This window comes from Megachile rotundata, chromosome 2 (genome assembly GCF_050947335.1).
Source record: "Megachile rotundata isolate GNS110a chromosome 2, iyMegRotu1, whole genome shotgun sequence".
Taxonomy (NCBI): Eukaryota; Metazoa; Arthropoda; class Insecta; order Hymenoptera; family Megachilidae; genus Megachile; species Megachile rotundata.
The window spans coordinates 7,242,058-7,257,514 of record NC_134984.1 but is presented as its reverse complement, the minus strand read 5'-3'; the positions used below and the strand labels follow the sequence as shown (position 1 = coordinate 7,257,514).

General features: G+C 37.0%; 2 protein-coding genes and 1 long non-coding RNA gene across 10 annotated transcripts in view; 2 read left to right on the top strand and 1 right to left on the bottom strand.

Moving 5' to 3' along the window:
- Positions 1-15,457, bottom strand: part of Grd (GABA-gated ion channel) — a 292,539-nt gene that overhangs the window by 180,792 nt on the left and 96,290 nt on the right. For 2 of the 8 annotated variants that reach the window (XM_076529181.1, XM_076529189.1), the window contains exon 1: positions 2,864-2,949. The exons of the other annotated variants lie outside the window; for them this stretch is intronic. The gene's annotated coding sequence lies outside the window, so the exon portion shown is untranslated. Of the gene's footprint in view, positions 1-2,863; positions 2,950-15,457 lie in introns of those variants that run through there. 8 annotated transcript variants of the gene reach the window in all.
- LOC143264020 (uncharacterized) lies at positions 1,422-4,052 on the top strand. Its single transcript, XM_076529190.1, has 3 exons — positions 1,422-2,765; positions 2,877-3,133; positions 3,847-4,052. The coding sequence occupies exons 1-3, from the start codon at positions 2,744-2,746 to the stop codon at positions 4,015-4,017; spliced, it is 450 nt and encodes a 149-aa protein (XP_076385305.1). The 5' UTR covers positions 1,422-2,743; the 3' UTR covers positions 4,018-4,052.
- On the top strand, positions 7,011-14,083 carry LOC143265879 (uncharacterized). Its single transcript, XR_013040652.1, has 2 exons — positions 7,011-7,275; positions 13,909-14,083. It is a non-coding gene; the product is annotated as an uncharacterized LOC143265879 (long non-coding RNA).

The window sequence follows — 15,457 nt, the reverse complement described above, 5'->3', positions numbered from 1 at the left end:
CTTACCGCATCCCGAGCTGCCGCCACGTGTTTGGACACCTTGGTAAGCCCCCTCAATTACCGCTATATATTTGTAAAGAGCGCGAAATCGAGATCGTCATATCGTGGGTTGTAGACCACCTGGCTTGCCATTCACGGGCAGGTTCTGCAAAGTGTGACCGGAGCGGCTTTGTATCGTAGGGAAATTAGTTTAAGTTAGAAGGGTAAAAACTCGGGGGCCCCTGTCCGGAAGGGTCGCGGATCCCGACGTCCGGACTTTTTCGCGTCGTCGAGAGATCGCTTCTCGATCTCTCGAATCGCCACTTGGCTGGATCACTGAACCTGTACCGGGGAATGGTACAGCATAAGCTACAATCAAAGTATCGTCTCGAATAGGCCTTTGCCAATATTGTACTCTCCCACGTCTCGATTTCGCGAACTCTTGGTACGGGAGTAGAACGTAAAGTGGATGTTTGTCGTACCGGACATTTCGTGTTTGTCGCGTAACTTCTCGTCTTCTCTCTCTAGACGGTCGCCGATACAGAATCGTTCCGCGTGTAGAATTAAATCGCGTCTCGTATAAGTTTAAGTGCGTCAGATTCCGTTGCGTTTAGTATAATTGCGTTTCGTCGCGTTTTGTCGCGTTGCGTTCCGTTAAAATAATTGCGTCGTGTTTTGTTAAGTATTTGCGTTGCGTTTCCGTTAAATTAGTCGCGTCGCGTACCGTTCCGGGAATCGAGGATATATCAAAGATTGTATTCCGCTTAGGAACTTACATATTTCGTTTCCGTGGTTAAAATCTCGCGGAGATCGTATCTCGGCCTTCCGCCGAGGGTGTTACGGTTAAATCGAATCCCGATACTGGATCACACTGTACGCCTAGGTTACTTAGATTTTAAATAAAACACCGCTGTTTAACAAATACCGCTAAGTCGAGGTTTCTCGCGAATTGTCCCGAATCAATTACTCTCGTCCGCTTCCGCGTCTAGCTCCCTTTACCCATGAAGAATCCCGCCACTCTACCCTTTCGTTCGGTTACTGAGCCACCGAGCTGTTCCGCCGCCGATTCGAGTCTTCCGCGTTTTTTCCCGGGGTTGATATAAGCGATTTTACTATCTTTCCACCTTAGAATCTCGTTTGGCGTCAAAGTTCCTTATCGCGACGCTAAGAAGCGTCTGGCGCCCAATTGCAAAGTAAATCAAGGCGATATTGAACGGATTAGAATCGGGCGCCGAAATGCTACTCGTCCGCGAATCCGCGGAGGCGCCGCGACGATCGTAGTCGCGGGCAAAGTCGGAAAGGGCCGCTCGAGTATTCGCTGGCGTAGCGGGGTCGCGGGCAACGATCGAGCTAGCCGCGAAATACCGCGTAGCATTACATTGTGATGTACTTGCTTCCGATTGAGATGCGATGTCCACTCGATACAGCGACTGAATTCTTTTTCGTAGCGATGCCCTTCGACTGATCCGTGCACTCTTCTTATTTTTATATTTTCCACTTTCCATTTTCACTGTGCAATGTTTCCACTGATTTTCGTTTATATACAAAAATATTTAAAATAAATTAAAAAAAAAATAAAAAATAAATAAAATAAACGCAATGTGCTAAAATGAAGCACACAAAGTTCGTAAGCAAGAAATTTGTTAAAGGCTGCGCTCGAGATGTTTTCGATAGCTTCACCTATAACAGGGGTCGGCAACCTGCTGCCGATCTTTGGATGTGAAGCTGCGGCTCTTTAGTTCTATACGCAAATATTATTTACTTTATCAGAAAAAAAACATTTAAAAATCGTTCTGAATCGAATAACGAAGATTAGGCACCGATTCTATCTCTCAGCCACTTGCACTCGCTATTCATCGCACCCCTTCATCGTGACACGCGTCGTCACTGTCGTCAGTCCGTCGGAAGCTCTTGAATGACGCTGTCGTCGGATGTTTTTCTGATGAATAAATAGATTAGTTCTTTTTTATCAAAAAACTTTATTTATGCGAGTACTATTAATTGTTGACAAGAAAAAATTTTGAGGCTCTTTAAAAACTTTGAAATTTTGTAAATTGTAATTTTTGACTCTTCCGACTCAAAAGATTGCCGACCCCTGGAATATAACAAACTGATGTTGCCACGGAAATAAACAGCTGACGAGCGAAAGCAAAGAGCGAAGATAAACAATATACTCTCCACGAAATAATCCTAACGCAGGGGTACCATTCTGTATCTGAATATTCTTTCTATTGTGAAATTTTACTAATACATTTTTCATATTTTCTTGAATAAGATATAATTCGGAACATATTTATTTGTAATTTCAAATGTTGAGCGTACATCGATGACTTTACTACAATAAGATATTGCCAGTAAATATAACTCAAATTACACCGTGTTTAGTCTCATTTTAATCACAACAATGTTACAAATATGTTGATGAAAGTTATATGTAAAAAAAGTCAATAATAGAAAAGTTTTACAATTTCATGTATAGTGTCCCCAATGTTTATCGTATGTCGATGGGTCTTTCCCTCTCCTTTTGGGGTCCCTCCCCTTATTCCTGGTGGTGGGTATGATTTCTTCGCGTGTTGCTTATATTGCGGGTAGGGGCACGAAACAAAACTCATTTCTGCGTAAAGCGTGCGAGCGGTAAGTACGTCTCCGACATTTCTATTTATTCTTCCACTTATTTCATTTAATCTTTATCACGGCATTTTCCATAGCATATTAATTAAATAATCTCTTTCTCCTTTTTCAGAGAAGAACAAAAGAAATGAACAATGGAACCTCTGCGTGAAGATGGTAAGAATATTATTTTGCATATAGTTGTAGGAGGCCAAAAGCTACGCAACAGTTATGTTGCGTAGAATATACAAAAAATATTGTAAGATTTATATTACATTTTTCATGCAGGCCAGATCGAAGAAATTGTGATGAGGCCACCGTCTCAAATGCTGTGGCCCATCCAGCTACCGCTGCCGCAGCCGTGGCCCATACAGCCGCCGCAGCCGTGGCCCATGCAGCCGCAACCGTGGCCCATACAGCCGCCGCAGCCGTGGCCCATGCAGCCGCAACCGCCGCTGCCGCAGCCGCAGCCGTGGCCCATACAGTCGCCGCAGCCGTGGCCCATGCAGCCGCTGCCGCAACCGCCGCAGCCGCAACCTGCTCGTGTAAGTTGAATAACAATTCCTCGTCGTGTTTTTCTCATTACAATGCCACCAAACATGATATAATGGACATCATAATTATTTGTGTAGCAAGTCAAGTTAGAATGAATTCGTATCTCTGCAGTAAATGGACAGTTTGCCGTAAGTGTGAAAAACCGTAAATTGTGTGGTTTACTACACAATTAATTATTGTCGTAAATATATTGCGCTTGGTGTCATTTTAATCAGGAAAACGGAACGAATACGATTGTAACAGTTTTTGTGTTGTAATCCTTTTCTACGTTCGGCTCATTACAAAGCATGTACAGTATTCTCTCCGTAAATGTTACTTCTGCGGTTTTTAATTGTAACATTTACGGAATAGGTACTACATTCTTTATAGCGTGCCGAACGTAGAAAGAGACAGCGATAGAAAAGACAAGGAGGGATAGAGTTTCGAACATTCGGCAAACATTGACAATTCTTTATTTTTTGGTTTTCGTCAATGAAACTTTGATTATCGTATTTGTCTCGTTTTTCTGATTAAAATGATACTAAACACGATATGATTACGATCGTAATTACTTATGTAACCAAACATAAAAGTTTGGGATGTAACATTAACGGTAGAGATCTTTGTAACATTTACGGAGAGAATACTGTAGTACCTGTTGCATAAATTTGAAACTCCAGACACGAAAATATTTTTACACCTCACTATTTTTATCTCATTGCAGATGAACAGACGGCAACCCAGGCGATTGGCGGCCGCGTTGCGACAGGCAGCAAATTTAATACCGCCGCCATGCCCGGAAATACGTATAGCGCCGAGGGGTGGACGGGGACGAGGCCGGGGCCGGGACGTCCCAATCCAGTCGAAATATTTATTAATAAATCATTTTCATTAATTACGTGTACGTTATTTGTATGTGTAACCTTACCTTTGAATGAAGTCTAAATAAATAAGTAGAAATTAAATAGAACAATATAGGCTAAAAACCGGAATTTAAGTAATTTTAAATACATTCAGAATCAATAAAAATGATATATTAGGTAAAGTAATAAAATTCATTTATTAATTAAATTTACGTCACTTCGTTGACTTATTAGTGAGTTAATTTCATTATTTGTTCATTATAATTTCCTATTCGTTCAAAAAGAAATAATTACATATCATAGAAAAGATCGGGAAAATTGTTAAAAAAACATAGAACATAACTAATTTATTATATACTAGGGGACGGCGGCCCAACCCCCCGAGGCGCTTCTCGCCTATTTCGTGTGCATGCGCTTCTAACGTGACATGGTGAGTGAACCTTGGACTGTGGAGTAGAGGGGGTAGCGATCAGCGTTACGCGTTACGTTACGATTTTATATTAAAGAGTATTATTATTTCTGGAATTAATATTTTGTGTTTACACATGATACATTTGAAAAGAGAATATCATGATACGATTACTATCATCTATTAGTTTTGATGCAAACTGTTTTTTTATGGTGGGCCCTTTTAGGGATACCCTCTGGGGTGCCATATGTATGTACGTATAGCCAGGCCTGAACCCAGTCAGCACCAAGCAGCGCGATATTCCAGCGGCCATGTTGTTATTCGAACGGTTCGGATGTATAGAATTCTCCCAACCAAAATGCCTCTGCGAAAAAATAATATTTCGACATGATTTCTTTTGCGTACTATTGTCAGAAGTGTAATCGAGGTCGATCTCAGGACCGATTTTGCAATTTTGTCCAAAACAGTTTTATGAACTGAAAACTAACATTTCTCATAGAAGAAAATTTTTCACGTTCCATTTTTCAAAAATCGGCCCTTAGACCGACCTAGATTAAACCTCTGAGAGTAGTATGCAAAAGAAATTGTGTCGAAATATTACTTCTTCGCAGAGTCGTTTTGTTTCGCGTAATGCGTGTTTTTTCGTAACATTAAATATTTATCGTCATTGTCTCTCCTAACTGAAAACACAGTAAATAGACACAGAACATTCGACGAACTTCACACCATTCGCGTGCACTCTATGAGGGCGCCACATTCGTTTCTAGTAACTTTGGCTAGAACCTTAAATATTTAAAAACGTTTTTTACTGCGGCACAATGGCCGGACATTTTTACTCACACTCTCTTTTCCATGGCATTCCCTGATTCTCACTTGCTTTTCAATCATACCAACCCGAACGTTCTATCAATCATAACAACTTCACTCACTCAGCTCTCAGACCAGCCTTACTCATATACACTCTCACCAACCTAATAATATTCGAAAAACTAACCTGACAATAGTTATTGTCTTCTTCAAATAAAGTTCTTCGAACAATACAATCCCCAAGGAGTCTCTTCTAAAGACTCGAAATGCAATAATTAGTGACCGAATAAAATCTAATATTATTAATAATATTAAATTCAAGTCGATACTGAAGTACTTGGTAAAAAGTATAAATACATATCAAAATTCTAACATCAGGACAATATCTTACTCAATCAAAATCATCCTAATACTTCACACAAATATCGGAATCAGTTTGATAGGTACCAAAAATGTCGATAGTTATATACTAGCGCTATTAAAACTGACAATAAATAATACATTCGACCATAACTCGTTAGTTGAAAAAAGTAAAATTTCGGCAAAGTGCCTGCTCTGCATAATTAATATTTAGTTTCTAAAATCGAAGTTGCGATGTAATTTTGTGGAACACCGTATACTGAAACCGTACTTAAACTAGGATTCAACTAATTGACGGTTGCCTTTTTCGTGTAAAGAAAAAGAGAGAAGTAGCTCCTGTCCTTTGAAAGCTAAACGTGGCACAAAACGTCGACCTCTAACATCCTCAACTATGTTGGAGAACGGACAGACGCCGCAATTCTGGCAAACAAGCCGACCAGCAAACACTCGGTTCGTTATACAAACGTACACGTAAAACCAAAGCAACGAGAAACACGCTTTTAAGGATGCGTTTAACTTACAATTTGAAGGACCACGAAATGTTGATCGATAATCAGCTTTCCATTCAAAGACCGATTTTTCATTAGCTGCGACCGTTTTAAACCACTTTTTAAATAGTAGTAAACACTCTGATAAGATTTTGTTTTCACAAGTAAAATGTGAAACATTCAATATGTTGCATGTAGATTTCGATAAACTTTTCCAAGCAAAAAAAATTAATTCGTTACATATTTTTTTCGTTATATATTCTATATATTTTTTCATACGAAATTCTTTCTGATACAATATAATGAAATATAGCTGGAGACGATAAAAATGTATCTTTATGTATCACTATTATATAATGTATTATTTAGACATATAACGTTCAGATGCATAATTATAGATAAATGTCAAAACAATCATGAAATCGTTAAGTATTACAATTCCTCAATTGTTACTCGATTGTCTCACACTTTCGGAAATGCTGGTTTCTAATTTGAATTTAGTATTTCAAATATGTTTGACGAGCTGTATTACAAATACAGTAAATTAACGTTAAACTATTATAAATTTCCAAAAATTGGGAAGCCGCTCTCTTTCAATACATTTCTGTGCTATCGACTTTTTCAGATTACGCAACGCACTTAAAATAACAGCAAACCGATTCATTTCTACTAATAAAAACTTTATTTTATACAATTTTACTTTGTATGTATTTACGAATGTAATATTACACATACAAAGTTGACTTGCAAATCTCGACAGACTGTAAAATCATTCATATTTAAAACTATACGAAATCTCACGAATTGTTAACTTTTTAATATTGTAATTATTAACTAATTCTGTACTTCAATTCATTAACATAATTTCATTTCAATACATATCTATATAATCACATTTAGGAAGCAGATGTGACACTCTCTGTTGGAGAGTTAAATTCAAATTGTTTGATTAAACATTAAGTTTTACGGTTAAGTCTTACGCTTAGGCCCGCTCGACGCTAACCTTCGCTGTCTATTACAATTATTTGTATATAATGCGTCAAGAAAGTTCGAACTTCTCGAACGATCGACCTCGGGATGTTTATATACGCGCCCGATTCCCGGAACCAGTCAGTCTGTTAGTTGTCTATCGGAGTTCATTACTATCGACGTCACTCATCTTCGAGTTATTTTAATCTAATCGGCTATTAGTTTGATAAAAACGAATACGAGGAATCAATTTCGGGGTGAGTTATACCCGTCAAATTCTGTTCCGAACCTTCTTTCGCTCCACCCTTAGTGCAGTATGAACGCATCGATCGCGATCGGGACCTTTCTACCTTAGCGTAACTCGATTCAACTGGAAAAATTAAGACTTTTCGGCTATCGATCCGCGCAATAGTTAATGAAATATCGCGCTGTCACACTTAAGCGTGTACAGCCTGCAGATTTGTTGGAATACCTCGATCGGTATAGTCAAGAATTAAGTATAAAACTGAACAAGACAAATTCTTGTCAAAACCGGGTTCTACAAGTGGTTCAGTGTACGTGTCGGTTAAGGTGATTCTATACAGGAATTACAATGTACTTTTGTTGAAAATAGCAAAAATAAATGTAGAAAAATGTCGGTAATTTGCTGATGAGTCGGTAATCAAGTATGTATATTTATCTACTATTTATATGATACTGCGCGTTTCAATTAGATTCTTAAATGTTAAAATATAATAATTTATCTGTAGAATTATTCTTTACTGTTCTCTCTGCAATTACGATATCGTACACGTATATTAAAAAGATTTCGTGTTTCATTTGAAGTTCCTTCCTAGTTTTTCGTTTCAAAATAAATTTATTTAGTGTTCAAATTGTATTAATTGTGTTGTCTTATATTTACAGTATTCTCTCCGTAACTGTTGAAAAAATTTCTACCCCAAATGTTAAAATTGTATCCCCACTACTGGGGGGATTCTCCTCGAAATCAGTCAAGAATGAAACACGATCGGTCGCCGAAACGACGAGGATCGAATATCGGTGAGACACATACTAATGCAAGCAAAGGAAAAGATTGTAACTTTCTTATTTCTTACTATTTTTTCATGAAACTTTTACTGTTGTATTTGTCTAGATTTCCTGATTAAAATGACACCAAACATGATATAATTGCGTTAACAATTGTGTGTGTAACGAGTGATTAAAGTTTTTAACATAAAAAGAGGACGGCGAATAGAAAAGAAAGAGAAGCAGAAGGTTGACGCGTTCGGCAAACATGAAACACTCGTGCGTCTTCTGTCTTTTAAATTCAAAAATCAAAATTCTTTATTTTTGGGGTTTCATCAATGAAGCTTTGATTATCGTATTCGTCTCGTTTTTCTGATTAAAATGGTACCAAACACGGTATAATTAAAATCATAATTACTTGTATAGCAAGCCTTTAGAAGGAATTCGCACCTCTACCGTAAATGTTACATCCCAAACTTTTATGGCTTGTTACATAAGTAATTACGATCGTAATCATATCGTATTTGGTGTCATTTTAATCAGAAAAACGAGACAAATACGATGGTAAAAGTTCCATTGACGAAAAACCAAAAATAAAGAATTTTAATTTTTTAATTTAAAAGACAGAACACGCACGAGTTTTTCATGTTTGCCAAATGCTCAAAATTCTATCTCTCTTTGTCTTTTGTATCGCTGTCTCTTTCTACGTTCGGCACACTACAAAAAATGTAGGACCTCTACGGTAAATGTTACAATCGAGACCGGCAAAAGTAACAATTACGGAGAGAATACTGTAATAGTTTTCTCCGAACTAGTTTTGTCCGATAATATTAGAAATTTATACTCCCATTTCCATCAACTTTAAATAGAAGTTAAAGAATTTAATAAAGTTTCAACACCGACAAAGCGAGAATCTAGCCTTTCTCAGTTTTAACGGAAAACGAGAAAACGAGGACCAAAGAGTAAGTCAGTAAAAATATCTAGCAGCAACTTCATGTACTATATGGTTAAGCGTTTTTCAACTGCGATTTCTATTTCCATCTCGATTAAAAAAAAGACTGCTCTAATTCTGACGTGATAACTGAACTCTGACAGAAGTTCCTCGTTAATCTGCGTTCAAGAATAAACTGGGCCCGATAAATCGTCTCCACAAACGATTTTACCCTACCTGAACTCCGCACCCGACATTAAAAAATTTAATTTCCTTAAATTTTATCGTATTCGTCTTCGTTTGTACCCTAAGGAGTGAAAAATTACTAGGAGGAAAATACCCCGGCACGCCACTTTAACATTTTTGTTTCTTTCAACGCTATCCTAAAAAGAAACGTTTGTACCCGCTGGTACCACCCTTACATGTCGTTTGTACCCCAAGGGGTGCGTTTGTAACAACTTTCGAAAGTACCCCCAAAGTGTAATTTCGCCATTTTTTGAGATATTTCAAATCTTCTTGCGGGTGCTGTTTTCCTACTCGTTTATAGAGGTTTGTGCCTCATAGGGTTTGTTAGTACCGACTTCTAAAAAAATCCTCTGGAGGTAACTTCGCCAATTTTTGAAATTTTTTAAATCTTCTTGGAGGTTCTTACTTTCGTCATTATTTAAACACTTAAGTAACTTAAATATATTTACAATGTAATAACAATTTATATAGTTTTATTTGAAAAACTTCACAGATCTTTCTCGTGTAAATATCCACATAGTAGCTGCTATGGTAAAAAGTATGAAAAATTCCTAAAGTTGAAAATGTGCAATTTTTTTAATCTTACGTTTCTCAAAAACTGTAAGTTTTAGAGAAAAATGGATTTCAAATTTGTATTCAGCTCGCAAAAATGTATAATTTCATAGCGGTAGTTACGAAATTTAAAAAATGTCAACATTTGGTTCACAGTGCAGCTGTAATAGTTTACAACGTATTGGTATTAAAAGTAATAGAACAGCTATTTGATGTTTGCCATTTGCAACAATAGCGACGCCTCTTTTTTTCCAGCAGTTATCCTCCTCTATGTTAAAAATTTGTATAGTTAAATAAACCCGCAAATATAGTCCAATATATATTGTCTTTGATCTCAGTTTTATCAGGAAAATGTCACAAATATATTGACAAATGTTTCATTTTAGAAAAGTCAAAAATAGTACAGTTTTTATTATATTATACTTCGTGGTGACCTAGCGTTTAAGAGCGTTTTCTCCTGCAGTAGTGGTGATGTTTTCTTGGTGCATATATATCGATCATTTTCACTTATGTCAAATAGTGTGTATTTGTATTTTTCCTTGCTGCATATAAGCGTAGGAGGATTTTTCAGTATAGAGTCAGCAGTCTATCGCGACTAGTCGTACAGAAAGCATAAGTACGATTTTTAGTGGCGCTTTTTCTGCAGTTTCTATATGTTTTTTCTATTTTGTTTATTTTTTTTTCTTTGGTAGTTTTTTGGTATTTTTTTTTACCTTTTGTTTGTACTTTTTTTTTTAATTTTTATTAACGCGTTTTAAAATATATTTATCACTCAATTTGGTGTGATATTTATCGTATGTGCAAAGTGAAGTACATTGTGAACACGTGATACTGTTTGTGCAATTAATAGTTTACAATGCCACGAAGAGCGAAAGTGGAACATAGTGAAATCTTCGAAGCCGTGAAAGAATTAAACTTTTTTACTAATGACAATAAATTGCATTCCTTATCGGACAACGTGTGGGATGTTGCATGTTGCCGCTTAAATGGTGCAATAACAAAAAAACATTTATATTTATGCATATCACAAAACAGATCTGGAATACTGGATAAATTGAAAACTCTATATAATGTGAACATTGATACCAGTATCAATTCACATCATGCTGCAAGTGAAAGTGACGTTTCAAATACATTGAATTGGTCCACTGGCAATTTGGGTAGTGTTATGCCTGAATTTCGCACCACCATCAAAATTAATATAGAAGAGTGGACAAAAGTTGCACCGAAGAAGACAACTTACAAAAACCGCGAATATTTCGTTTTAGGAGACGGTTGGGCAGACGTCTTAAGCCGGCAAATATGGTTGAAATTAAAACTTCCTCGTTGATTTGCATTTAAATATGCTAAATGTAACAAAAGCGACAGTGGATTATTTTTAAAAGTAAAAGGCAGATGTCCTGAATGTAAGAACGATGTAAACTTATACAGTGTTAACGGTCCAGATGAAGATGGACTGTTATTACACATTTCTACGTGCGATTCCAAGGATATTGTGCACAACAGAAGAAGGCAATTACGAGGAGCTCAACGGAAACGCGTAGTGAAAGAACTACAGGGAAAAAGTGCGTATGCGTGGATCAGGGAAGAAGCCAATAAGGAAATGGAATTTGGAGATGCGATACCATCTCATATTTATAAACCTGTAGTCCTATGGAAAGCCAAACAGCTTGAAGCAGATAAAGAATTAGGTAACAATAAAATTTCTGATCCCTTATATAATTCATTAAAATTAAAAGACGAAAATTTGGAAGTAATACGAAATATAAAGCAAATAGGAATTAACGACAAATTTATAATGTATTGGAGCCCAGAACAGGCTTATTTATATAAACAAATAATTAAGCAAAAACGTTATACATGTTGTCATGTATGTATAGATGCTACGGGATCAATTGTAAGAAAAATTAAAAAAACAGACGGTTCTAGTAAAGCAATATTGCTATATGAAGCATTCGAAAATCAAGTTATCCCAGTTTTTCAAATGATTCCCGAAAGACATGACACTAATGTTATAACGTTCTGGCTAAGGAAATGGCTACGATCAACAATGGCTTCAGTTCCGTCGAATATTGTAATAGATTATTCTCTCGCCCCTAACCGTAGTTTTAGCATTTAATAATGTAGATTTAATAACATACGTAGATAATTGTTTGAATTATTTAAAAACTAATAAAAATAGATGTTGCACACTTTATTAAAATGGTTTGTCGATGGTCATGTTTCCATCATAAACCTAAAAGAGTGAAAGATTTCTGTGTACGTTACATTGGTTTATTAACATCATGCGATAATATAAATTTGTTTCAAAATATTTCTGAAGACATAGTGATAGTAGCCACCTCCCAAAAAGAATACAATGCATGTTCAATTGCACAACAAAGGTTGATCAATTTAATTAAAACGTATAAAATAGAAATCAGCTATGATGATATAGATGATAAAAATAAAAGTAAATGTAATGTCACATTACATACCGATACCAGTTACAGTATTGATTTAAGTAATTTTTTTAAATTCCTTAATGTGGAAAATGAAACATCATTTATTGATGTTTCTATCTCTGATAGATTAAATCCGTACTGGTGTTCTGATATTTTTCCAAATTTTCGTCATATTTGCAAACATTTCCCTCTTTGGACATCACTGATACCAAATCCAGATGATGCACCAACTTCATCTTATGTAGAGGAATATTTTAGAGAATTAAAACAATTAACTTTAAAAAATTGTAAAAATATTCGCGTAGATAAATTTATATTACAACATATTGCATCGATAGCACGGCACACGAAAATGTTAAATGCCATGCAATTAAGTAAAAACCAACAATGTAATATAGTACCTTTCAATAGTAGCATAAGCGAAATTGGAGAAAATAATATAATCTGCGAAAATAGCGCGTTACTTTCTTTCAATTCTGAGCAGATAGATAATAGCTTAACTGATACCTCAATACCCTAAGCTGGTAATGATTTAAATAAAAATACAATAGATATGTATGAGTCAATCATTCTGACGATATGTACGAGTGAAACCACACTAATATTTTAAATGAAATTGAAAATTGGAAAGGAAAAGTAAAGGACCCAATCAAAAACCGAGGAAAATATTTAACTATTTGTCCGGACATTAAAGATATACATCTGAAACCTAAATTAAGTAGGAATCTACTGTCCAGAGCACGAGAGAAAAGTAGCGGGACGGGAACGGGGCTAGAGGGACGAAAAGAGCATCGCAGTGGTCGGATTGTAACGTTGCCGCCTATTGTCACACGCATTTTCGGTAACAACACGCTATTTGTCGAGGCGCACACATACATTAATCGGTCGCGTGACGCGGAGAGTGGGTCAGATATATGTAGAACAAGCGAGACAGAACGAGCGATACGTTGAGCGGCATTCCATTGTCGTAGTGTCCAAAAGTTTTACGCATCACGTAAGAGGAAAAAGATAGAATTTTTTAACATATAGTAGCAATATCTGTTTCTATACCTATGTAAAACCACACCATTACGGATGAACGGTGGAAGCTACGCGTGAGTCGAAAAGTGGGGATTAGGTGGTCCTAGCGGCCTACCCTCTTTGCCCCGTTCCCGTCCCGCTCCTTTTCTCTCGTGCTCTGGACAGTACCTACGTTAGAGAATGGTATTTTACTAGGGCCACAGTTAATGGCATCAAAACACGCATCAATGAGAAATACGTGCGTATTTGATTCTTTTGCGCAAGCACTCTTACTAGCATATCGCGACTGGTGCTCGTATAATACATATACCAACAAATCAGATAACACATTGTTCATATTACTAAAAAATTTATCTACACCTGGCATTTGCAAAAAAAATAAATAAATATATATATTTATAAATTTAATATATACTTATATAAATATATAAATTTAATATAAATTGTTACAATCTCTACGATTGTAACAATTTCACTCACGAAAAACCAAAAACAAACCATCTTCATTTTTGAAGTTAAAAAACAGACCACGAACAAGTCTCATGTTTTTCGAACCTCAGTCTCTCTTTGTTTTTGTGTTGCTATTATTTTCTACGTTCGGGTCACAACAAAGCATGTAGTACCTACTTTATAAATGTGAAACTTCAAACCCGAAAATATTTTTACTCCTCATTATTTTTATCTTATTGCAGATGAACCGGCGGCAACGAAGGCGGTTGGCGACCACGGTGCGGCGGGTGACAGACCCGGTGCCGCCGCCACCTGACCGGCGGCACCCAACGAAGCGGTGGTCGAGGACGGGGGCGGGGAATCCTCGGATTCCCAAATGTAAACACAAAATATTTCGCAATAAAAAATTATAATTAATTATGACTACATTACTTGCACGTGTACCTTCCCTTAGAATTAAGTCGCTAGAAATAAGTAGAAAATAAATATAAAAATACAGGCTAACCTAACCGGAATTGAAGTAATTTTAAATAGATTCACATTAATAATTAATAAAAATGATATATTAGGTAAATTAATAAAATTCATTTATTAATTAATTTTACGTCGTACTCGGTTATGTGTCGGAACGTAAGACACTTTCTAAATGTAGCACTTTTCATGAGAGAAGGATGCTTTTAATGCTCATAACTCGCATTTGTAGGACGATGAGAATCCGCATACGATCCATCCACGCGAAGTGCAAGAGCACTTATTTGTGAATCTGTAGGCTGCCATTTGCCGGATTTTGTTGTTGTGCCATACATTCTGCCAAATAGATTGAGCGGCCTTTCATATAAAATTTTTGTGGAACATGTCCTTCCAACTCTTTTGGAAGAAATTCCATTAGAGATTCGGAGGAACATGTTCTTGCAACATGATGGTACGACTGCCCATTATGCTGCTGATGTCAGGTCGTACTTAGATGAAGCCTTCCAAGACAGGTGGATTGGCCGCGGAGGAACAGTTGCGTGGCCCTCCAGATCCCTCGACTTAAACCCACTCGATTTCTTCTTCAGGGGATACTTGAAGGTATAATTGCTAATCATTATTGTTACATATTTGTAAATTAAGTATTCTAAGTTTACATTTTATTTTCATTATTTTAGAAGGAGGTGTACCGTGTGGAGGTTTCTTCGCCAGAAGAAGCGATAGCCCGAATACACGGCGCGGTGGCATGTATTACACCCGACATGCTCTGCCGTGTACAGGCTAACACCCAAAAAAGAATGCGGGCGTGCGTCACGGTGGGTGGGACACATTTCGAACCCATCCTTTGGAAGTACTTCCGGCAGTGATCGGCCCCTTTCGGGGCCACTCAGTATTTAATCAAAGGAGCAAAATGGTTCAATGAATAAAATTTTGAACAATCGGCCCTTTTCAGGGCCAAATGATACGAAGTGAAATGAATCGGCCCTTTTCAGGGCCAAATGATACGAAGTGAAATAGGAATCGGCCCTTTCCAGGGCCAAATCATAAGAAATCAAACAGTAATCGGCCCTTATCAGTGCCAAATCATAAGGAAGTAACCATAATAATCGGCCCCTTTCGGAGCCAAATAAGAACGAACCATAACAATACATCGGTAATATCGTGTCGTAGATATTCAGTTGTGTAGTATTTTTCCAGAAACGTTCGCAATAGCACGGCTCGTCGCCGCGTTAAGAACGTTCAACTGTTTTAGAAAAACGCCTGCATATTCTGTTCGGTAGTTGTGTTTCGCGTTTCTCACCAGAATGATCGCGAAAGTAG

Bases quoted from the DNA above. Each gene is read 5' to 3' on its own strand.
- LOC143264020 (XM_076529190.1), top strand. From the start codon at position 2,744: ATGGAACCTCTGCGTGAAGATG. The intron at 2,766-2,876 runs GTAAGAATATTA...TTTTTCATGCAG, and splicing joins GGAACCTCTGCGTGAAGATG to GCCAGATCGAAGAAATTGTG. The intron at 3,134-3,846 runs GTAAGTTGAATA...ATCTCATTGCAG, and splicing joins CGCAGCCGCAACCTGCTCGT to ATGAACAGACGGCAACCCAG.